Source organism: Theobroma cacao, chromosome 7 (genome assembly GCF_053813885.1).
Source record: "Theobroma cacao isolate CCN51 chromosome 7, ASM5381388v1, whole genome shotgun sequence".
NCBI classification, from domain to species: Eukaryota; Viridiplantae; Streptophyta; class Magnoliopsida; order Malvales; family Malvaceae; genus Theobroma; species Theobroma cacao.
This window is the reverse complement of record NC_142645.1, coordinates 15,614,013-15,639,985: the sequence shown is the minus strand read 5'-3', so window position 1 is coordinate 15,639,985 and position 25,973 is coordinate 15,614,013. Positions and strand designations below refer to the sequence as shown.

At 35.2% G+C, this 25,973-nt stretch overlaps 1 protein-coding gene across 1 annotated transcript; it reads right to left on the bottom strand.

The window, feature by feature from the left end:
• Positions 1-1,561: 1,561 nt before the first annotated feature.
• On the bottom strand, positions 1,562-12,880 carry LOC148761739 (uncharacterized). The gene is made up of 3 exons (XM_088808701.1): positions 12,814-12,880; positions 11,522-12,075; positions 1,562-1,643 (listed from the first exon to the last, which is right to left on the bottom strand). The coding sequence occupies exons 2-3, from the start codon at positions 12,067-12,069 to the stop codon at positions 1,562-1,564; spliced, it is 630 nt and encodes a 209-aa protein (XP_088664827.1). The 5' UTR covers positions 12,070-12,075; positions 12,814-12,880.
• Between the last annotated feature and the right edge of the window lie 13,093 nt (positions 12,881-25,973).

Genomic DNA, 25,973 nt, shown 5'->3' with positions numbered 1-25,973 from the left:
GATTTGACTCCAAATTGATCCTCAAACTCCAAATTACCATTTTAAGTCATCCATGAATTTTGAAACTCTTAATCTCGCCTTAAAATTCCTATTTGATCTAGTTCGAGGATTAAATAAACTTTGTTATATCTCTAGGTACAATATCGACTTTTGTAAATTTTTCGGGACTCTCCTAGCATGCAATCCTGCTATCATCACATGTATGTCATGAATAGTATTTTATAAGGTCGGGCTTTACAATTAGTCTCATGTGTAACATGGTAGATAATTTAGGGCTAGGCTTGACATTCGAGGAGTTAAAATTCATTTCACCGTAAAAATAAGAGGAGCTGAAAAAAAACCTTTAAGTTTCGTTTTCACCATGCAAAGTAATATGAGTTTGTAAACCCAGAGATGCCACTCTCGAGTTAGGAATGAAAATAAACCCGTGGTCCTTCTACCATGTAATAACATCGGAGAGCATTGCTTCCACCGGATTCCCATGTGCCATGGTAGTTTCAAGATGTTGGCCGACATCGGAGAATCAAGTGGTCGCAACCACATAATCATCTGGTGGCCTAGCCACACATACATATATCACAGGTCGTGGCCCCAACCACGCCTAATCGCCCATCGGTGACCCAATGGTTCTCTAGCTAGAGCTCACTCGTGCATGAGGGTCACACTTAATCGATGTGACATCCGGCCTACTCTCAACGCTCTCGGTTTGTAAAACCATTTTGCAATTGTGTTATGTCCTTAAAAGCTCGTCTCAAAATTTTTTTCCAAAGCATTCGTCACAGGGTATGATAAAATCTATCATTTTCTCAAAATATATTTATACATGAATTTCAGAACAATAATTTGCATGGTGAATAAGCAATATAACCATGAATGCACACTGCACATATATATAACGCACAGTTTGATGTAAAACAGTGTGAAGGGCTTGCTTCCCGATTTTTAAAACACTTTACATATAATTTATACATATATATATTCAAAACAATTTCTAAACATAATTTGCAATCATAATTTCCTAAAATTGCTATCAGTACATGCTATCCACAAACTTCACGTTTAAAATAAATCACACGTATAGGTATATATTTATGGAAAATTTAAAATTGGCACCCCTTACTCACCTCACAATAGCGGGATGTTACGTCGCTATTAATTCAAAGACTTATCAAGCTACTCCTTCTTAACGATTGTTCATTATTTCCTTCAGCCTTTCACCACAGTGCACCATTTATTTATTTCTCCAAAATATTGAAACCCACTTAATTAATATATATATATATATATATTATTTTATTCTAACATCATTATTATATATATATATTCTTTTCTTTTCTTTTCTTTCTCTCTTTTTTTTTTCTCTTTCCCGTCGGTCAGCAGTACCTTGCTTGTCTTTCTTTTTCCTTTCTTACATGCACAAGCTGTCCACAATTTCCTCCTCTCTCTCCCTCGCACTGTCGGCAACAAATTCTTACTTCTTCCAACCAAAATTTTTAGCAGCCAAAGCTGCTCATATCAACATCAAAATCAGCAGCCAAACTGCTCTATTTTTCCTCAAAAATCAGCAGCTAAGTTGCTCTATTCTCCCTCCAAAAATCAGCAGCCAAGTTGCTCCTTCCTCCTTCAAAACTCGATAGCCAAAGCTTCAAAGATAAGCAGCCAAAATCGCACCTTTCAACCTTCAAAATCAGAAGCTAAAGTTGCTCCTCTCACCCTTTAATTAATAGAAAAATAGCTCTCTTTTCCTCCTTAAATGGCAGCAAAACTGCCCCCTCAACTCAGCTCCTTCTCCTCTCCTTTTCTTTCTCATCGCTCGGTTTTCTCTTCTTTTTTTTTTGCTCTTTTTGCTCTCTTATGCCCGACGCCTTCTTCTTGTTTCTTTGTTTTCTCTTCCACTAACTGACTTCTCTCTTTCTTCTTCTTTACTTTATTTATTTACTTATATATATATATATACATATATATTTTCCATTTGTTTTCCAATTTGGTCGGCCTCCCCCATCTTTCTTTCCTTTTTCTCCTTGTTCCACATGGTCGGCCCCCCTATCTTTCTTTCCATCATGTAAAAATGTTTGTTGACCCTTTTTATTGACCACATGGGCGGCTACCCATGTTGGTCTTCCTTCCTCTTTTTTTTTTATACTTGTATTATTTTATTTTTTCTGTTTAATTCCACTACATAATCCTTCACCCTTTATATTTTAAAATTCGATCCTTTCGATATGTCTAAAAATTTCAGTTTTCATATATCTTCCTTCCTCTGTACGTGTACCACCAAAATATCAAAATTGCACTTCAACGCGGTATCACCATAATATTTAAATATTTACTTATCCGCGTTGGCTCGACTTAGCAAAACACACGTATTTCACTTTCGTCGTTCATCTCCAAAACTTTATTTTTATTTCTTCTTCCCCACTTGGATCAACCATATGATCCTTTTTCATTGAAAAATTTCGACACTAAATAAAATATTAATATTTTAATATTAATTTATTAAAAAAAATTATTTTATTCTAAAAATTTCCTCTTGTCTCCTTGGTACCTAAAATACCTTATTATGCCTCAATTGACTTCTGAATCACCTTTTATCTCACAAATTCTCTTTCGATAAAAATATTATTATTTTATTGTTATTTCCTCACATGCGGAATATTATATCCTAAACTATTCCTTTCATCTTTTATCACTTTTAAACATTATAATTGGCCTTAATTCGCATCCGATAAGCTTTATTTGTCACCATATCAAAGTATAGGGTATTACAATTTATAAGCTAAGGTGTGACGATATGTTTTTACCTCTTTTATTTTTCTAAAATTGATGAAATGTATCAATACATTGGCCTATGTATTGATACATATGGTTTTGGAGCAAATGTATACATTATGAGCATGCATCGGTACATTACATGTTCAACAAAAACACTTTCTGGACCAAATGTGTCGATATATCATGAACATGTATTGATACATTTGAGGTAAAATGCAATTTTTGAGACAGATTGCCTATAAAACTTGCCTAACTTATTTACATTGTAAATGTCTTCTTTACTTTTTACTCTCCATTTACTGAAGATATTTAATATAAATAAGAAAACAACTCCCCATTTGGATTCAATATAAATATAAAAAAATCAAAATCCAAAACAATCAAAATCTAAATTTTGGTTTTAAGAGCAAGTCAAAAAAGTATGACTGAATTTACATTTACAACCCCCATATACCATAGCAAACGTATTCCAAAAGTTATGGAAAAATCATTTTTGGTCATATAAAACTCAAGGAAATTATTACTATCATTTTTTATTCCCAAAAGATTGTTTTATAAAAATCACATATTTTGACCCTTTCCAAACTTAGAAAATTTTCTACTTCAAAAGTGACAGACAACCAAAAGTGTCAGTGAATTCTTTTGAAATGTAAAACTAAGTTTCATAGTCAAAATATGTAATCTATATGCTCAACTAAGGATTTTCTAACTTATCCTCTTACTCAAGGTGGGATTTCACACCACGGCCATTGACAAGCAATTGCATAAAAGAAAAAAAGGCCCATGGTTACAGAACACTATCACCATTGCCACAACCCTCAATGAGAAGTAGTAATTTATGTGCATTTGGACTTCTAATTGGACAAAAATTTGAGCTTTATTTAATTTCCCTTTTAGAAGCATGTTTATGTTGGAATTAAGTAAGGTTTTTCTTAAGAAAAAGAGGCATTGAAGCTAGCAAGAAAGTAAAGAAAGCATGAAAGATTACAAATCAAAGGCTTGATAAATATTAGAGTTCTTTCTTTTCTTGTTGTCTTTATACTTCATTGTTTAGTTTTGATGGTTAAATTTTTTTTTATGATGTTTTTAGATATTATGTTGAACTAAGTTTTTAATCTAAAATCACAATTGAACCATATGAGTGGTAAGAACTTTTAATATTCTTTCTTACTTATGATTGATAGTGTTTGAGTTGTTTATTTCAATCATGTTCTTAGTGCGTCTGATTGCTTGATCACTGATTAGATTGATTTGAAAACCTAAATGAAGCTAGAAGAAGGAGTTTATAGTAAGCCATATGTCACGACCCGGAACCTCCCTCAGGCCCATGACAATCGCCGCGACGTCCCGATTGACACTCATTATCCGGAATGCCAACCGGAACCCCGCAAGGCTTACATATCAGTTTCTTTCCTTTCTTGTGAGCAATAATTGTTAGATATCGAGTCTTTAGAGAATATATACTATTTTAGATCAAAAACAATCAAAATAAAATTTTCGCCACATAGGGGTATTTTGGTCATTTTTTTCTCAAAAATTTCAAAACTGGCTAAAACGTAATATACAAGTACAAAATACATAATTCATATTCAAAATGAGTTTAAAAGTCTAAAATCTTCATTTAAAACGAAATTACGATTATTTGAATAAAATAAGAAAATAAAAGAAATATTAAGGGAAATATTCTATTTTCTTATAAAACAATATTTATAAAGTTATACGTGAATAATTTTTATAGCGTAAAAGCTAAATAAATTTATACATACTGAAATACAGTAAGCCAAAATATTTAATTTAATTTACAATAACCAGAGGGCCCCCGAATAAACAAAAGTAAAGAGGACTGTGAACCTACGGTTTGGAAAATGCAGATCCAATAGTAGTCCTCGATGAGATCAGCTATCTACAGTCTATACTGAACCTGAAATGGGTGGAAAGGAGTTGGGTGAGATTTTGCAATCCCAATGAGTAAACAGACATTATCATAAATATCTAAAGGCGAGCAAAATGGAGGCAAGTTTAAACAACAAATTTCAACTCATTTCATAATGTTTTCAATTTATTTCTTAAACCACAAAGTATTTGTAATTTACCAAAACAATTGTTAAGGCTTATGGCTTTTATTAAAACAAGGCTCAAGCCAAAACTAATCCTCGGGGATACCTTGGCCGAGGTATCTAACCGAGTCCGTCAAGGGTGTTAAAATATTCACACGTGAAACACATTTTTATTTTTAAAACAAGCCGTCCCTTGGCGTTGGCCGAGTTACACATTCACGTGGGGGTTCGACGTGAAGTGAGCTCTAATACTACCCCAGGAGTTACCCTCCTCGCCTCTACAACCGGAGTAACTATATAACTGGGTTTACCGTGCCCCTCTAATAGGCAGTCCACGGAAACCCGTCACTGCAGTGACTAACCCACCAATTTTAATAAAATTTCGACAGTATAACGTGGCTTTTATTTATTTATCCAGCCTGCATAGTAAAACAACTTACATAAATTTCCCAATGCATTCACAAAATATAGCCACATATACTCATTTCTCATAAGCCATTCCTAGGAAAATATATATTTTTCAAGTCAATTTGTAGCCTCCAATTACTCAATTTCATAATCAATACAATATATTTTTATTTGTCACATTTATTCCTAAAACATCAAAAATCCCGTTTTAATCTCGTTCTCATTTCATAAAATACATAAAGGGCATTTAAAATAAACTCTAGATAATTTACAATAATAATAAGTTTACTCACCGTTTGTACAAACTAAAAGCTTTCTAAGCGCCCCGATCACTACTCGTCGGGTACGACTTCTTTGCCTTTTCCGGAAGGCTCTCCTCCTAGACACATTACAAAAATTTACACAATTCATCACATTGATGCTAAATCACTATATAATTAACTTAAATCCTATACTAATGCATGGTATGAAATGCAATAGCCTAAAACGGCTTAAATGCGGTATTAACCTATTTTTTGCACTTTGCCCGATAAATTGCTAACGCGTTACATTTTAGCTCTAAATCATCCCATTCTCTCTCCAACATTTCTAACCATCAAATATCAGCCAATAACCTTCTAAAAACAACAAAAATCAGCTCACTCCCTTCCTTGGAAAATTCGGCCAAAAATGGGACATTAACTCGGTAAATTTTCTACTTTGTTTTTCTATCACGTTTAATCGTTTTTCATCATTTTCTCTTCATTTCCCTTAGAATAAAATCAATTCATCATCATTGTACAGCATTGAGCATCCAGCCAAGAGTGGGTATTGTGAAAATTTAATGATTTCTTGCCCAATTTAATTTCTAAACACATTTAACTAACTAAAACTATCAATTTAACTAAAAATCAAAACCTAAAAATTTCAATTTCTCTCTCCTAGAATTTCGTCCAGCCCTTGATATCACTTTTTGATCTCTCTCCTCAAGCATGCTAAATGGAAATAAAGGCATAGGAAAGGTAGGAATCAAGCTAAAATCGAAAAATCTTACCGTTAGACGCGTAAACGATCGAAAACCGCGAATTTCTCTTTGAATTTTCTTGTTTCTCTTTGGTTTTTCTTTTCTTCTTCCTTTCCTCTCTATTTCCTCTGTTTTTCTTCCTTATGGCCGGCCAGCACTCAAAATTTGGGTTTAAATGGCTGACTTTTCATTAAAATAATATTATTTCATTAAAAAATGCCATGTGTCACTTTCCCATTGGCCCATTTTTAAAATTTCATCCATTTGTTTCCAAATTTTCACCATACACTTGTCTCATATATTCATAGCTTAGATAAAATTCTCAGACTCATCCAAAGTCTCGGTGGAGTAATTTTTGCAATTTACACTTTTGCCCCCGTAAAAGTCAAAAATTACATTTTTGCCCCAAAAATTGAAAAATTGTCCATAGACATATTTTTCACCCCTTATACTCATACCATTCTCCAATTTGTCAAATTTGATCTAAATTCTCTCAAAATCTCAAATTTTGTCCATGGGTGGCAAAATTACGATTTTGCCCCTACACTCCAAAAATCACCAGAATTAAACTTTTTCACTTCCTATCATTAAATTATACTCCAAATAGTTAATCTTGGTCAAAAATTTCACTCCATGATCAAATTATTATCTTAGGTGGCAAAATGACGATTTTGCCCTTAAATATCAAAATTTCTAATTTTACCCCAAATGAACCCTCGAACTCCGAACAATCATTTTTAGTCATTCATGGACTATAAAATATTAAATTTCATCCTACAATTCCTATTTGAACTAGTTCGAGGTTAAATAAATTAAGTGTACCGTTAGGTACAATATCAGGTTTCGTTTATTCTTAGGTGCTTTTCTAACGTAATAACATGCTACTCAATGCATGTATGTCATGACATGTATTTATAGGGTCGGGTTTTACAATTCTACCTCCCTTAAAATAAAATTTTGACCTCAAAATTTCACTTACCAGATTCGACAAATAGATGCGGGTATTGGTTCCTCATCTGATGCTCTACTTCCCATGTCATTTCCTCCATTCGAGCATTTTTCCACAATACTTTGACCATTGAAATACTCTTGTTTCTCAGTACTCGATCCTTTCGATCCAAGATACTCACAGGTTGTACCTCGAACTTCAAATCGTCATGCAACTCGATCGGAGGTGCTTCGAGGACGTGAGAGGGATCTGGTACATATTTCTTAAGCATGGAGACATGGAAAACGTTGTGGATCCGATCTAACTCTGGAGGTAATTCTAACCGATAAGCCACTGGTCCAATCCTTTCAATTATTCGGAATGGTCCAATATATCTCGGGTTGAGCTTTCCCCTCTTCGCAAATCGAATCACACCTTTCATTATCCAATAAAACACCATAATTTATCATGATAGTATAATCAATAAGATTTAATACTTCAAAGTATTCAAATTATTACCTTTCCAAGGAGAAACCTTAAGAAAAACATTATCATCGATCTCAAACTCCAAGTCTTTTCTCCGTTTATCTGCATAGCTCTTCTGCCTATCCTGGGCTACCTTTAGCCTCTCTCGTATAACCTTGATCTTGTCATTAGTTAGCTCGATCAATTCCACACTCACTAACTTTCTTTCACCCACTTCATCCCAACAAAGTGGAGTACGACATTTCCTTCCATATAAAGCTTCGTATGGTGCCATACCAATGCTAGACTGAAAGCTATTGTTGTAAGCAAATTCCACCAATGGCAAATGTCTGTCCCAACTCCCAATAAAGTCAATGACACAAGCCCGTAACATATCCTCCAAGGTCTGGATAGTCCTCTCTGACTGACCATCAGTCTGTGGGTGAAAAGCAGTGCTAAATTTCAATTTGGTTCCGAGAGCTTCTTGAAATTTCGGCCAGAATCGAGAAGTGAATCGAGGATCTCGATCTGACACTATAGAAACGGGGAACTCCATGTAGCCTCACAATCTCATCTATATAGAGCTGAGCCAGCTTCTCAATAGAGTATGTACTATGGACAGCTAAAAAATGAGCGGACTTAGTCAACCGATCTACTATCACCCAGATCGTATCCTTTCCCCTCTGTGTCCGCGATAATCCCAAAACAAAATCCATAGTTACATGCTCCCATTTCCACTCGGGAACAGGTAAAGACTGAAGTGTACCTGCTGGCCTCTGATGCTCCGCCTTAACTTGCTGACATACGAGACACTTTGCTACGAATTCTGCTACGTCTCGCTTCATACCCGGCCACCAATAATTCTCCCTGATAGTCCTATACATCTTGGTGCTTCCGGGATGCAATGCATAGGCAGATGAATGGGCTTCTTCCATGATCGCTTGTCTCAACTGGTTTCCCTCAGGAACACAAACTCGATCTTTAAACATCAAGACGTTATCCTCTCCAAATCTGAACTCACTAACTCCCCCATCGGTCAGTTTTTGAATTTCTTTTCTTAACTCATCATCAGACCTCTGAATGTCCTTGATCTGATTAAGTAACGAAGGTCGCACAATGAAGTTTGCCAATAAGGATCCATCCTCACCATTTTTCAACTGGACCCCAAGAGATTTCATCTCTATTAATGCTGGAAAATAACAACTCTGAAGTGCTGCTAAAGACGATGAAGACTTACGACTTAAGGCATCAGCTACAACGTTCGCCTTTCCCGGATGATAGTCTATCACCAAGTCATAATCTTTTATCAACTCCAACCATCGCCTTTGCCTCAAATTAAGCTCCTTTTGGGTGAGCAAATATTTTAAACTCTTATGATCCGTAAATATCCGACAATGCTCACCATACAAGTAATGCCTCCAGATTTTTAAAGCAAACACCACTGCTGCTAACTCTAAATCATGGGTAGGGTAATTTGCTTCATGCCTCTTTAGCTGTCTAGAAGCATAAGCCACAACTTTTTCATCCTGCATCAATACGCACCCTAACCCCAACTTTGAGGCATCACTATATACTACAAATCCCTTACCATTAACAGGAAGTGTTAAAACGGGAGTGGAGGTTAACCGATTCTTTAGCTCCTGAAATCGATTCTCACAAACATCATCCCACACAAACTTAACTCCCTTACGAGTTAGACGGGTCAAAGGAGCTGCTATTAAGGAAAACCCCTGAACAAACCTCCGATAATAACCGGCTAATCCGAGGAAACTACGAATCTCCGTCACTGTCTTAGGTTGCTCCCATTGTAAAATTGCCTCTACTTTCTTAGGATCAACATATATTCCAGTTCTCGATACTACGTGTCCCAAGAATACCACTTCCTGTAACCAAAACTCACACTTCGAAAACTTTGCATACAACTGTCTTTCCCTCAAAGTTTGTAATACTATACGCAAGTGGGCAGCGTGCTCATCATTATCTCTCGAGTAAACCAGTATGTCATCAATGAACACAATAACAAACTTGTCCAGGTAAGGGTGGAACACCCTATTCATGAGATCCATAAAAGCTGCCGGTGCGTTAGTTAACCCGAAAGGCATGACCAAGAACTCATAATGACCGTACCGAGTCCTGAACGCTGTCTTGGGTACATCTTGTTCTTTAATCCTCAACTGATGATACCCAGACCTTAGATCAACCTTGGAAAACACTGTAGCTCCTTGTAATTGATCGAAAAGATCATCAATCCTCGGTAACGGATACTTGTTCTTAATGGTCATTCTGTTAAGCTGTCGGTAATCGATACATAACCGAAGTGTACCGTCTTTCTTTTTCACAAATAAAACCGGTGCTCCCCATGGAGATATACTAGGGCGTATAAAACCCTTGTCCACCAACTCTTGCAATTGTACTTTCAACTCCTTCAACTCTGCTGGAGCCATTCTATATGGAGGGATAGAAATAGGTGCGGTACCTGGAAGTAAATCAATAGGGAACTCAAGCTCTCGATCAGGAGGCAGTCCCGGTAAATCATCAGGAAATACATCAGGAAACTCACTTACTATCGGGACATCCTCTAACTTAGGTTCCCCCTTTGAAGTATCAATTACGTATGCCAAATAAGTCGGATACCCTTTCTGCACTAATTTTGAAGCTTTGATGGCCGAGATTACACAGGACGGTAATACTCGACGTTTCCCTACAAACACAATCTCTGCTCCCTCCGAATTTCGAAGAACAACTTCCTTTCGGAAACAATCCACGTTCGCTCGATGTGCAGTTAACCAGTCCATACCCAATATTAGATCAAAATCTAGGATCTCTAGAGGAATTAAGTCACCCCTAAATTCTTCCTCGCCTACCCTTACCCCACAGTCTCTATAACAACTATTTCTAACTAGCTTTTCTCCTAAAGGGGTGTGAATTACAATTTCTTCCTCTAATGGTGACAAGTTTCTATCAGCAATTGATGCAAATGTGGTGCTCACATAAGACCTATCTGAGCCAGAATCTATCAAAACATAAGCATCTTTATCAAATAAAGACATAATACCTGTCACTGCTCCAGGTCGGACTTGTGCCTCATCTTCCGTCACAGCGAAAACTCTTGTCGAGGTACGAGTCTGTGGTCTCGAAGGTGGATGTGCCGGGGTATTACTCTCCACACCGGACCGTATGGCCACTCCCTGTCTCGGTGGCAACCCAGAAGAATCTCTCCTCTGTATATCAGTGCGAGCTGGTGAAGATGATGCAACTACCGTGGCTCGTCCTAACCGTGGGCAATTACTCCTAATATGACCCGTTTGTCCACATTGGAAACATCTTGTTGGCTCTCTACATAGCCCACTATGATAATTCCCACAATTTCTGCATCTGTCAGAACCTCCGAAACTCTTCCCAGAACCAGTCATAGCAGATCTGCTAAACCTCGAAGGTCTCTGTTGTGATGGTGGAAATGGAGGTCGAGGAGATGTCACGGAAACAGAAGTAGTACTCCCTGAAATCGCTGAGTCCTTGCCTCTTTTTACTGACTGACTATAAGACATACCAGGATTCCTCCTTTTTGCAAACTCAGTCCGAATCCTCCTATTCTCAGTCGCGAGCTTCTCAGCTCGTAAAGCCATCTGTACCACCTCCTTATGCGGCTCCCTACCAGTCACTGTCATCCGCTCTCTAATCTCATTACGGAGCCCTTCCTCGAAATAACTGGCCTGATCCTGCTCAGATTTTACCAGATCTGGCACATATAACATTAACTCGTTAAAACGAGTCTCGTACTCCTCTACAGTTAGATTTCCCTGTTTCAAACTCAAAAATTCTCTCTTCTTTTCTTTCTGATGGAAATAAGTGAAATACTGACCATCGAATTCCCTGAGAAAATCAGACCATGTCTGAGGAGTAGCGGAACGGGACTTCACCGAATTCCACCAAGTACAAGCCCTCTTCTCTAATAATCTCGTAGCCACCATCAGCTTCATGTCGTCGTCTAATCTCATATCAGAGAGTGTCTCTGAAACCTGATTAATCCAGTCCTTTGCCACAGTGGCATCCAACTCACCCGTGAAAGATACACAACCCAATTGCCTAGCCTCCTTCAGCTTCTTGGAAATGGATACATCCTGTACTGGTGGTGGAACTAAAGGAGTAGTTGGAGGCACTACAGGTGGAACTTGACCAGTCTGAGCTTGACCAGCCATTGCTGCAAAGAAAGCTGCCAATGCTTGTGCTGCCTCAGTAGGCATGGCGGGAATACCCGTAGGTGGCTGAGGAGATGGAGGATGTGGAGGACTATCGGCCTGCTCAGCAGCAGGTGCTGCCCGAATGGTAGATGCAGCTGATTCCTCCTCTACTATATTTGGCTGATGACGTTGGGAACGACCTTTTCCCCTCCCAACCGATCTAGTGAGAGGTGGACGTCCGCGTCGAGGAGGCATTGTAATCTATAAAAAAAATACGAGCAAGTTTAGGTAACCTTAGGCTCTATATGCAGATGCATGCATTCTATTTAACCTAACCTAACTTAACTTAATCCGGGGCCACACTGATATTGTAAATTTTTAAAACAACTTTAAAACTAAAAACTTTGATCTTTAAAACCAAAAGCTCTGATACCAATGGAATTGTCACGACCCGGAACCTCCCTCAGGCCCATGACAATCGCCGCGACGTCCCGATTGACACTCATTATCCGGAATGCCAACCGGAACCCCGCAAGGCTTACATATCAGTTTCTTTCCTTTCTTGTGAGCAATAATTGTTAGATATCGAGTCTTTAGAGAATATATACTATTTTAGATCAAAAACAATCAAAATAAAATTTTCGCCACATAGGGGTATTTTGGTCATTTTTTTCTCAAAAATTTCAAAACTGGCTAAAACGTAATATACAAGTACAAAATACATAATTCATATTCAAAATGAGTTTAAAAGTCTAAAATCTTCATTTAAAACGAAATTACGATTATTTGAATAAAATAAGAAAATAAAAGAAATATTAAGGGAAATATTCTATTTTCTTATAAAACAATATTTATAAAGTTATACGTGAATAATTTTTATAGCGTAAAAGCTAAATAAATTTATACATACTGAAATACAGTAAGCCAAAATATTTAATTTAATTTACAATAACCAGAGGGCCCCCGAATAAACAAAAGTAAAGAGGACTGTGAACCTACGGTTTGGAAAATGCAGATCCAATAGTAGTCCTCGATGAGATCAGCTATCTACAGTCTATACTGAACCTGAAATGGGTGGAAAGGAGTTGGGTGAGATTTTGCAATCCCAATGAGTAAACAGACATTATCATAAATATCTAAAGGCGAGTAAAATGGAGGCAAGTTTAAACAACAAATTTCAACTCATTTCATAATGTTTTCAATTTATTTCTTAAACCACAAAGTATTTGTAATTTACCAAAACAATTGTTAAGGCTTATGGCTTTTATTAAAACAAGGCTCAAGCCAAAACTAATCCTCGGGGATACCTTGGCCGAGGTATCTAACCGAGTCCGTCAAGGGTGTTAAAATATTCACACGTGAAACACATTTTTATTTTTAAAACAAGCCGTCCCTTGGCGTTGGCCGAGTTACACATTCACGTGGGGGTTCGACGTGAAGTGAGCTATAATACTACCCCAGGAGTTACCCTCCTCGCCTCTACAACCGGAGTAACTATATAACTGGGTTTACCGTGCCCCTCTAATAGGCAGTCCACGGAAACCCGTCACTGCAGTGACTAACCCACCAATTTTAATAAAATTTCGACAGTATAACGTGGCTTTTATTTATTTATCCAGCCTGCATAGTAAAACAACTTACATAAATTTCCCAATGCATTCACAAAATATAGCCACATATACTCATTTCTCATAAGCCATTCCTAGGAAAATATATATTTTTCAAGTCAATTTGTAGCCTCCAATTACTCAATTTCATAATCAATACAATATATTTTTATTTGTCACATTTATTCCTAAAACATCAAAAATCCCGTTTTAATCTCGTTCTCATTTCATAAAATACATAAAGGGCATTTAAAATAAACTCTAGATAATTTACAATAATAATAAGTTTACTCACCGTTTGTACAAACTAAAAGCTTTCTAAGCGCCCCGATCACTACTCGTCGGGTACGACTTCTTTGCCTTTTCCGGAAGGCTCTCCTCCTAGACACATTACAAAAATTTACACAATTCATCACATTGATGCTAAATCACTATATAATTAACTTAAATCCTATACTAATGCATGGTATGAAATGCAATAGCCTAAAACGGCTTAAATGCGGTATTAACCTATTTTTGGCACTTTGCCCGATAAATTGCTAACGCGCTCCATTTTAGCTCTAAATCATCCCATTCTCTCTCCAACATTTCTAACCATCAAATATCAGCCAATAACCTTCTAAAAACAACAAAAATCAGCTCACTCCCTTCCTTGGAAAATTCGGCCAAAAATGGGACATTAACTCGGTAAATTTTCTACTTTGTTTTTCTATCACGTTTAATCGTTTTTCATCATTTTCTCTTCATTTCCCTTAGAATAAAATCAATTCATCATCATTGTACAGCATTGAGCATCCAGCCAAGAGTGGGTATTGTGAAAATTTAATGATTTCTTGCCCAATTTAATTTCTAAACACATTTAACTAACTAAAACTATCAATTTAACTAAAAATCAAAACCTAAAAATTTCAATTTCTCTCTCCTAGAATTTCGTCCAGCCCTTGATATCACTTTTTGATCTCTCTCCTCAAGCATGCTAAATGGAAATAAAGGCATAGGAAAGGTAGGAATCAAGCTAAAATCGAAAAATCTTACCGTTAGACGCGTAAACGATCGAAAACCGCGAATTTCTCTTTGAATTTTCTTGTTTCTCTTTGGTTTTTCTTTTCTTCTTCCTTTCCTCTCTATTTCCTCTGTTTTTCTTCCTTATGGCCGGCCAGCACTCAAAATTTGGGTTTAAATGGCTGACTTCTCATTAAAATAATATTATTTCATTAAAAAATGCCATGTGTCACTTTCCCATTGGCCCATTTTTAAAATTTCATCCATTTGTTTCCAAATTTTCACCATACACTTGTCTCATATATTCATAGCTTAGATAAAATTCTCAGACTCATCCAAAGTCTCGGTGGAGTAATTTTTGCAATTTACACTTTTGCCCCCGTAAAAGTCAAAAATTACATTTTTGCCCCAAAAATTGAAAAATTGTCCATAGACATATTTTTCACCCCTTATACTCATACCATTCTCCAATTTGTCAAATTTGATCTAAATTCTCTCAAAATCTCAAATTTTGTCCATGGGTGGCAAAATTACGATTTTGCCCCTACACTCCAAAAATCACCAGAATTAAACTTTTTCACTTCCTATCATTAAATTATACTCCAAATAGTTAATCTTGGTCAAAAATTTCACTCCATGATCAAATTATTATCTTAGGTGGTAAAATGACGATTTTGCCCTTAAATATCAAAATTTCTAATTTTACCCCAAATGAACCCTCGAACTCCGAACAATCATTTTTAGTCATTCATGGACTATAAAATATTAAATTTCATCCTACAATTCCTATTTGAACTAGTTCGAGGTTAAATAAATTTAAGTGTACCGTTAGGTACAATATCAGGTTTCGTTTATTCTTAGGTGCTTTTCTAGCGTAATAACATGCTACTCAATGCATGTATGTCATGACATGTATTTATAGGGTCGGGTTTTACACCATAGATGAAATAACATTTGTTCAATATCAATTGTATGAGATGATTGATTTGATTCACATGTAGGGTAGGAATACACTTACATGTCATATGTAGTCATAATTTGTCACAACTCGGAACTCCCCATCGGGCCCGTGACAACCGCCGCGAAGCCTCGACAGACATTCTTCACCCCGAATGTCGATCGAAACCTCACATGGCTCTCGTATCAGCTTTCGCACTTCCCCGGTGAGCAATAGTTATCAAATATCGTAATTCGAAGGATTACAAGTCATTTCCAAATCAGAACATAACATACTGTTTTCTGCCTCACAAGGGCATTTTCGTCGAAAATCTCAAAACTTGTTGAAAATGTAATGGATAAGCATAAAATATATATTTAGTGATTTAAAAACAATTTAAGTATCTAAAACGTTCATTTGAAGTGAAAATTTGACCATTTGAATATAATAAAAATATTCAATAAAATAAACTATTTTCTTGTAAAATAATTTTTATAAAGCTATCGGTAAATAATTCTTATACCGTAAAAGTTAATTATATTCATATATACTATAAAGCAAATAACCAAAGCATAAAATTACTTTTACAGTTACACGTGGGCCCACATCTAACCAAAATGCATCGGAAGCTGAAAAACCTACAGCTTTTGCCTATTCAAGTCCAAATGAAGGTCCTTATCAAAGTCAGCTAACTATGGAATTCCCCAAACTTGAAATGTGAGGAAATGAAGGTGGTGAGATTATAAAATCCCAGTGAGTAAACAGACACCATCTAAACTATCTAAAGGCGAGTAAATGGAGACAAATTAAAATAAGTCATCATATTGTAATTTCATTACCTTTCAACTCATTTCAACCAAATAAACAACTAGGCTTATGATTTCCTAAAAAGCTTGGCTCGTGCCAAAAATCATTCTCATACTCAGTTATCAGGGATACCTTGATCGAGGGTTATCCCAACCGAGTCTGTCAAGGCTGTTAAATGTCTTTACATCCGAAATTTTAGCCATACCTTGGCGTTGGCTGAGTCTCACTCTCACACGGTGGTCCACATGAAGTGCACTCAAATCTTTACCTTAGGAGATACTTCATCCAACATCTCCCCCCGGAGGTAAATATATAATTGGGTTACCATGCCCCTCTCATAGGCAGTCCACGAAAACCCTCACCACTGTAGTGACTATGGATTATTTTATCTACCATCTAATTTATAAAATCTTTTTCTGCATGACATGGCAATTTATCGCATCCTAACCTCTCAAGGCTGAATACACAGTACAAATAATTTTAACACCAAAAATCAGTTTAGCCATTCATGCTCATATATTGTCACAAGCCATTCAATTTAAAACCATAAATTTACAACACAAGCAGGCAGTCTCCAATTACTCTATTTTCAAAATCAGTATTCAATTTTCCAAAAAATTTATAAAATCATTTTATAAAATCACAATTTCTCCTAAAACATAGCAATTTACCATTTAAACCTATTTTTCTATAAAATCACACAATTGTATAAAACTACTCTAGATAATTAAGACGATAATAAGTTCACTCACAGTTCTAGGAGTCGATGTACTCCTAATCCCAATCTCCAAGCACAATCTCTGTACTTTTACTAGTGTAATTTACTCACCACCTACCCACAATGTAGAATACATAATTCACCACATCAATGCTTGACCATTATAAAATCAATTCAGGCTCGGTGTACATGCATGATATGATATGCAACTTATCTGACTACTGCTTAAATGCGATGCTGACCTAATTCGACCTATTATCCGATTAAATGACAATTGCGTCTAATTGGGCTCCAAATTGCTCCATTTCATTTCTAAAATTTCAATTCACCAAATACAATTCCAATAATCTAAAATTCAGCCTAACAACCCTGACAATTCTTCTTGAAAATTTCGGCCATCGTGGTGCACTATCACTAAAAATTTGCCTATTCCATTTTCTCACCATAAATCATCATTTCATCAATTTTTCAACCAATTCACTTGATCACAAAATCAATTCATTACTTCTACACTTCACATAGTGTTCGACCATTGAAGGTTCATGGGGAAAATGGATTCTTTTCTTGTTGTTTTGTTTCTAAACATGCTTAACTAACTAAAAACACTAACATAACTTATAATCGAATCAATCTAACATCATTCTCTCTCCATACCCATTCCAACCAGCCATGAATTCACCATGAAAGCATGTTTTTCAACCATGGAAATTAAGGGAAAATGCATGGGTAAGGTAAATCACTAGCAAAATCAAAGAAATTTTACCTTTGCTTGATCAAATCCTTGAATTCCAACACTTTCTCTTTGATTTTTTCCACCTAGGGTTTGTTCTTCTTTGGTTTCTCTTCTCTTCTAGTTTGGCTGATCACTATGGGAGAAATGGGCTGATTTTTATGCCTTTTTATAAAGAAACAGTAAAATAATAAAAGCATGACACATGGTATTTCCTTATTAGTTCAAATTTTAAATATTTGATTTTTAATTCTTTAATTCTCCACCACACATTTCTCAAGTTTATCCATTTCCATGATGAATAAAATCCCTTGGTCTGGACAAGTGTCGGGGGTGAAAATTTACCGATTTGCCCCCGAGGTGGTAAAATTACCATTTTGCCCTTATACTCTAAATTATACCGAAAATTAAAATTTTTTACTTCTAAACCTCAAATCATACTCCAATACTCAAATCATACTCCAATAAGTCAAATGGGGCCAAAAAAATCTTTTCTAAACTTCCAATTTTGTCCCTAGGTGGCAAATGACCATTTTGCCGATAGATAGTGAAAATTTCAGTTTGACTCCAAATTGATCCTCGAACTCCAAATTACCATTTTGAGTCATCCCTAGAATGTGAAACTCTTAATTTCACCTTAAAATCCCTATTTTAATTAGTTCGAGGTATAAATCGACTTGTACTTCTAAGCACAATACCGACTTTTAAATATTCTTCTGGGGCTGTTCAAATATACAATCACTCTATTAGTCTCATGTGTAACATGGTAGATAATTTAGGGCTGGGCTTGACATAATTAGAGTATAAGCTTAATGAGTCTTTCTTAATTTTAATTTACATAGGAATATAGTAAATTGGTTAAAAGAGTTGTTTTGATAAGAACGTCGGAAGAGACTTATAAATATATAGAACTCTAGGTTAACATTTCAAGCCTATCTAGTAAATAAAGAGGGAATAGAAGAGATTCAGATGAAACATTGAAGGAATATTATGGTTATAGACTATTATTGATTGATTTAGCTAAATTGTTACTTTTGCTTCTAGTTTAGTTTTAATTTTAGTTTATTTAATTTTTAGTAGTTTTAAATTCGGTTGTTTGCATAAGATTAATTTGTTTTAATTTTAGTACTTAGCAAAAAGATTTGAGCCATTCTCCATGGCAACAAACTTTACTTTCTATTGTAAGACTTGCTAACAATATGTGCACTTGCATGGTAAATTCGACAACAATCTACCAATGAATTGTCTATCCTTGTCACTTAAAATGGTTAATGGAACACCCCAGTATTTAACTACATACCTCATGAATAGTCTCGTGGCCTCCTTGGGTGGACACTCACAACAACTAAAGATGAAACATACATATTTGGAGGAATAGTCTACCACGACCATGATGCTCTCCAATCCATCTACCTTTGCCACTTCCATGATGAAGTCCATTGTAAAACCCCATGTCTTGAAATGGTAGCTAATATGACTTTAAGGACAAGATTAAGACCAATTAAGGTCAATTAAGGAGTTTAGGAGTGGAGAAAGAGGAAAGGAATAGTTTGGAATAAAATACTGCACGTGTAATAAAATAATATTTTATTAAGGTTATAGTTATGGTGTGAAAAGGAGTGATGGAGCTAAACTAGGACAAATTAAAATGTTTTGGAACCCCGAAAGCCAAATAGAAAATTTTAGAATTAAATAATATTTTATTGATAAAATATTATTAAAATAATATTTAAATATTTCTATCGTGAGTGATGGACAAACTCACATAATTTATGCGTTGAACCCAAGTGTTGGAGTTATAATACAATTTTGTTGATTTGATGAATAAAATATTATTTTATTCATTCTAGACTATTATTTTAATATGTGAAATTTTAGTGATATAGGTATTAGTAAAAGTATTTGTGAGTTTGAAAGAATGGAGACATGGAAAATTAATTGAGAAAATAAGGGTATGTGGAATAATGAAATGTACATGTGAAGTTACTATTCATGCAAATTATTGCATGCAAAAAGGAGAAGGTTAGTGGGGAACATGTGGGATCCCACCATGTAAAGGAAAAAGAAGAATAAGAATAAATCTTATTGCATGTAATAAGATTGGTTTATTGGGTGGCCAAATGAAGAAAGAAAAAAGTGGGGTGCATGTGTCTTGAATAGTTTAAAGAATGATCAAATAAAATATAAAGTAAAGGTTGTGAATGAAATGTGACTGGATGACAAGGTGGTGGGTGAAATAAAGAATGAAGAGGGAAAGGATGAGGTAGTCAAGGTGGCAGATAGAATGAGTGAATAGAGGTGGATATTGGACCAATGAAAAAAGGAGAAAATTAGTGCATGAAAGATGAGTGGGTGACACATTGGTCCAATGAAAGATACAAAATAAAAGAAGAAAAAAAGTGAGGAAAGGCTTGGGAAACTCGTGCCTTTGAAAGGAAAAAAAGAGAACGGATCGACCTTGAGAGCACCACCCAAGAGGAAAGCAAAGAGAAAGATGAGACAAGAGAGGAGAAAAGCTAGGAGAAGGTTCAATCTTGGAAAAGTTAAAGAAAATCGAGAGGTTTTCTTCCATCCACCATTGTTGAAGCTTAAAGAAAAAGCAGTGGTTCGACTTAGTGATTCAAGGGTAAGGAAGCTAAAAGCTATCATTTTGCTTGAATGCATGCCTTGTGAACCGATTGTGATGTTAGATTATGATTATGGTATCAACGATCTTTAAGGATTCAAAGAACCTAGTGCATGCATGTGGGTTAATCTTAGAAGTATGGTGGTTTAAAGCAAGACAAATGATGACTAAGTGTTTTTAACCTTGAGATCATAAGTGGAAAGGAAAAATGAAATGTGAATTGATTATTTGTGCTTGAGGCAGCAATGGTGACTAGGGATATGAGGAGTTATTGAGTTGCATGTGGAATCCAAGGTAAAATCGAAAGGTAAGCATGCAATGTGGGTATGCTATGTTTTAATGAATTTGGTTAGTTGAATGTTTATGGATTGCATGTTAGATTATTGGGAATAACAAGGATGAATAATGTGAATTTTTGTTAAAGATCCAATGGTTAAGGCACTGCCCATATATGTGCAAAATTGAATATATACACGAAGTAGAGATATTGGGAGAGGCAGGCTATAGTGAGGAATTCTTGAAAATAAAGAGAACTAAGAATATGGTAAATAAAGCAGCAGATATGAGTCAAATTGTGATGACGTTTACTAAATATATTAGGTTTAATTTGCTGCTAGGAAGTGTATGAGTGAGGAAAGACTATTGTGGTGGTGCACTAGAAGAGGTGATGGGTGACCGACAAGCAAAAATTAGCTAGAGATGCACCCAAATTAGTGACAAAGTAGCATCCTGCCGTTGTGAGGTGAGTTAGGGGTGTGTATTTCAAAAGTTTCGTAAATTATAAAATGATATATGTATAATAAGCGTTGCTATTTTTCTTTAAATGCAGTTGTGGATAGCTTCAGTTGTTAGCTCTGGTAAGTGATTTCTAAATTGATTTGCAACTGGATTGTACTCACAATTGTGGATAGCATATGCTGGTAGAATGCTAGGCACTTGTGAATGCCATGGTTTTAGAAACGTTTTGCATATATATAAGCTATACATGTAAAGGGTTTTAGAAATTAGGAAACAAGCTTATTACTTTGGGTTATGTTCAAACGTGCCTTACTTGTTTTTGGGATGTGCATTCATGAAACTCTTTATGTTCACCATGCTTTAATTTAATATTTAAACTTCATGCAAAGGTTTTACATCATGAATTCCTACAAACAGATTTATAACATTGCCGTGATTTGTTTCAAAATGGATTTAAAATAAGCTTTTGAAAACCCAATTTGGTTATAAATGGTTTTGTCAAACTGGAAGATTCAAAAGTAGGCTGAATGTCACATCAGGATAGTGTGACCCTTGTGCACAAGTGAGCTTTATCTAGAAAACCTTTCGGTCACTGAAGAGCCGTTAGACGTGGCTAGACCACGGGTTGATATACATGGCTAGGCCACGAGTTGATATACGTGGTTGCAACCACATGATTTCTTCAATGTCGACCAACATCGTCGAGAATGCCATAGTTGTGGGAATCCAGTGGAGGAGGGCTTCTCGGATGTTATTACATGGAAGTGGTTCCACGGGTTGATTACCTACTTGAGAGTGATATCTCTTTAGGTTTTCAAATATGCATTCTTTTGCATGGTGAGAAATACTGATTTTTCCACAGCTCCCTTATTTATATGATGGTTTTGTGTTTAATACCTCGAGTATGAGTTCGTTTATATGCTTGTGTACAAGCATTAACATTGTTTGATTTTACGAGAGCGTGCATGTTTATATTAGTTCAATATTGAGTAAAGGACATTTATGATTTCACTGATAGAAATCTTTTAAATGTACTAGTTTAAATATTACTTGAAATGGTTACTTTACATCACAATTCTGTGGTATTTATGTAAGGCACAAAGGTTACATTTGATTTTAAATAGTTTATATATTCATATATTTTTAATATTCAAATTTTCTATCCCTGGCTTGTTTCCTATCTACACACTACTCATGGAGTCAATGATCACTGAATCTATGAGACTCACCGTTTTATCTTTCTTTTTTTACAAATAAGTGATCAGATTATGTGTACTGCCTAGGCACATTTTGACTCATTGCGACGTAAGTAATGGCATCTCTTAGATTTCTACTCCAAGTCGCTCCGCTGCATAAAGGTCATGTTTGTGTAGAATGGTCGGTTGTATTAAAATTAGTTTATCAGAATTGTATCACCGAACAACCTTGATGTCATGTAATGGATTCTAAGTGTGATTTTTGAATGTGTTTTGAAATTTGCTAGATTTTGGATATTGATATCTAATTATTAATTTTAATTAAAGTTTCTTATATGGTTTAAGTAAACAATCATATTTATACAAGATGGCAGTTAATAGTCATCACAAAGAGGAACGTTATAAGGAAATCTGACTCGTTTAATATATGCGTTAAAATGTTCGATTATGTTAACAAGAATCTCACCTAAGGCTTGTTTGGGATTTGGCGAGTTCTTTCGCAAGTCTTGGACACCGGTAACGATCTGGAAAAGGATCGTTATATCTATACTCACGCTCTCTCATGGGTGACTAGTTATGGGTCGTGGCTTGAGTAATCCTACCACCCTTTTCTACTCTATCTTATCTTGGTGGCATGTAAGACAAGTGTGTACATAGCTTTCTATATCTTTTCTCATGTGCAGCCAATAATAACTCTCCTCTACCAATGCCAAAGTGCAGTGCATCCTAAAGTGTCCATCCTAATTGAATCATGGCACTCCTTGAGGATCCCTTTGAGCAATCCCCCATCTTACGACACATATAACCTTGACGTTAGTTTAAAAAGGACCATCTTTGAAATGTCCCATACTTTGATATGGTGATAAATAAAGTTGGTCAGATGCGAATTGAGGCATAATAAGGAACTTTGGGAACCAAAGAGACAAGATAAAATTTTTAGAATCAAATAATATTTTATTAATGAAATAATATTAAAATATTAATATTTAGCCGGTTGTCGAAATCAGTCATGAAGAAGGATCATATGGTTGATCCAAGTGGGGGAGAAGATGTCAGGCCTAAGTCTGTAAAATATTTGTCATGATATAGATGTGATGGATAGCATGTTTGCATGATAAGAGAGTCCCGAAAAATTTACAAAAGTCGGTATTGTACCTAGAGGTACAACAAAGTTGATTTAAGCCTCGAACTAGATCAAATAGAGAATTTAAGATGAAATTAAGAATTTTAAAGTCCCATAATGGTTTAATATGGTGATTTGGAGTTCGAAGATCAATTTGGAGTCAAACCGAAAATTTCACTATCTAGGGGTAAAATGATAATTTTACCACTTGATGACAAAATGAGAATTTTTTTTAAAGATTTTGATCATATTTGACTTATTGGAGTATGATTTGAGGTTGAGAAGTGAAAAATGGTGATCCCCGTATTGTTCGAAATATAGGGGTAAAATGGTAATTTTGTAGCCCTAGGGGCAAAATTGTAATTTTTCACCACCAAAACACTTGTCCAGCACATGGATTTTACCCAATTTTATCATGGATAATTAAAGGAATTTATATAGTGGAGAGAGAAAGCTTAATAGTTAAGAAATAAAAATGGACCAATGAAATAGTGACACATGACATTTATAACCATTAAATATTTAGCTTTAAAATTAACACAAAATCAGCCCATTTCTCATTCATATGGCCGGCCAAAGAAGAACAAAGGAGGAAAGGAAAAAAAAACAAGAACCCTAGGTGGGAAAATTGAAGAAAAAGTGTGAGATTTCAAGGGATTAAGCTAATAAAGGTAAAATTTATTGATTTTGACTTGTGATTTACACTACCCATGCTTTCTTTTTCATTTTCCATCGTTAGATTTCATGTTTTCATAGTGAATTCATGGCTGGTTGGAATGGGTATGGAGAGAGAATGAAGTTGGATTGATTTGATTCTAAGTTATGTTAGTGTTTTTAGTTAGTTTATCATGTCTAGAAACAAACCAACAAGAAAAATTCATTTTCTCCCATTACCCATCATTGTCCGAATTTTCTAGGGAGGATATTGTGGCTGAAATTGATGATATTTTATGATATTTTGGTGATATTTGATGTTTGGTGAGGCTATAAATTAAATGGGAAATTTTGGTGTGAAAATCTGAATTTTTGCTTAACGTATAGACATGTGTGATTATTGACCCGGGACTAATAAATTGAATGTCATTCACAGTCACTGAGGTAATTTAGGTATAATTGGAGTGTAGAAAGTGAGAAAAATTGATTTAGAGTTAAATTGGAGATTTTACCCGATTAGGCCGAGTATAGTGTGACTTAGGTCGAATATCACATTTAAGTGATTAATCAAACATTTTTCATCCCATCGCATTCATTCATTTAAATTTAGAGAGCCTGAAATAGTTTATGATAAATTGACACAATTTATTAAAATTCGTGTCAAGTATGATGTATAGGTAGTGAGCCCTTTAACAAGGGTAAAGAGATTGTGCCCGAAGATCGAGAATAGAAGGATATCGAACTCCTAGTACTGTGAGTAACCTTATTATCATTTTAATTATCTAAGGTATGTTTTAATTCGGTTTTGGTGAAATTTTATGAAAATGAGTTAAATGGCAAATTTTAGGTTTTATAAACAAAAATGAGTTTAAATAAAAAGATTTTATAAATTGTTTTGGAAACTGAATGATGATTTTGAAAAAAGAGTAATCAGAGACCATTGATATGTTGTAAATTTAAGATTGAATTGATGGCTTATGTTATTGTGTTGGCATGACTAGCTAGGCTGTGTTTTATGAATTGTATGAATTGTTTTATTTTACCCTTGTTGGCTAGGTAGTAATATATTAGCCCTGTCATGCTGTCAAAATTTTATTGTATGGTGAGTTTAGCTTACTGCAGTAGGTGGGTTTTCGTGGACTAGTCTATTAGAGGGGCACGGTAAACCTCATTATATTTTACCTCGGTTGGAGAGGCGAGTAGGGTAACTCCCGAGGTATGATTTTAGAGTTCACTTCACGCCAAACCACCACGTGAAGGTGAGCTCAGCCAACGCCAAGGAACGACTATATTTTCAAAATGAAAACATGTTTTATGCGTACATGACTTTCTAATAGCCTTGGCGGTCTCAGTTGAGATAGCCCTCGGCCAAGGTATCACTGATAATTGAGTATGATAATAATTTTTGGCATGAGCCAAGCTTTTTAAGAAATTCATAAGCCATACTGATTACTTGATTTAAATAAATTGATTTCATTTGGTTGAAATAAGTTGAAAAATGATAAATTATAGTTTGATGAAATGTTTTAATAGTCTCATTTTACTCGCCTTTAGATATTTTAAATGTTATTTGTTTACTCACTGGGATTTTATAATCTCACCACCCTCATTTTCACCCATTTCAGGCATCAGGATAGTCAGTAAATAGCTCATTTCATCGAGGACTACAATTGGATTGGCATCCTCAAAATATGTAGGTTCAATTCTTTTGACACTTTTAGTCGTTCGTGGGCCCACGAGTCACTGTAAATTTAATTTTATACTTTGGTTATCTATATTACAATATATATGAATTTATTTTGCTTTTTCGCTGTAAAAAATTATTTACGTAGTGTTCTAAAAATATTGTTTTATGAAAAAATATATATATTTTATTCTATATTTTTATTATATTCAAATAGTTATAATTTCATTTTAAATGAAAGTTTTAAATGTTTAAATTTATTTTTGATTATGAATTATGTGTTTTATACTTGCATACTACATTTTTAACTTGTTTTAAAACTTTTGAAAAAAAATGA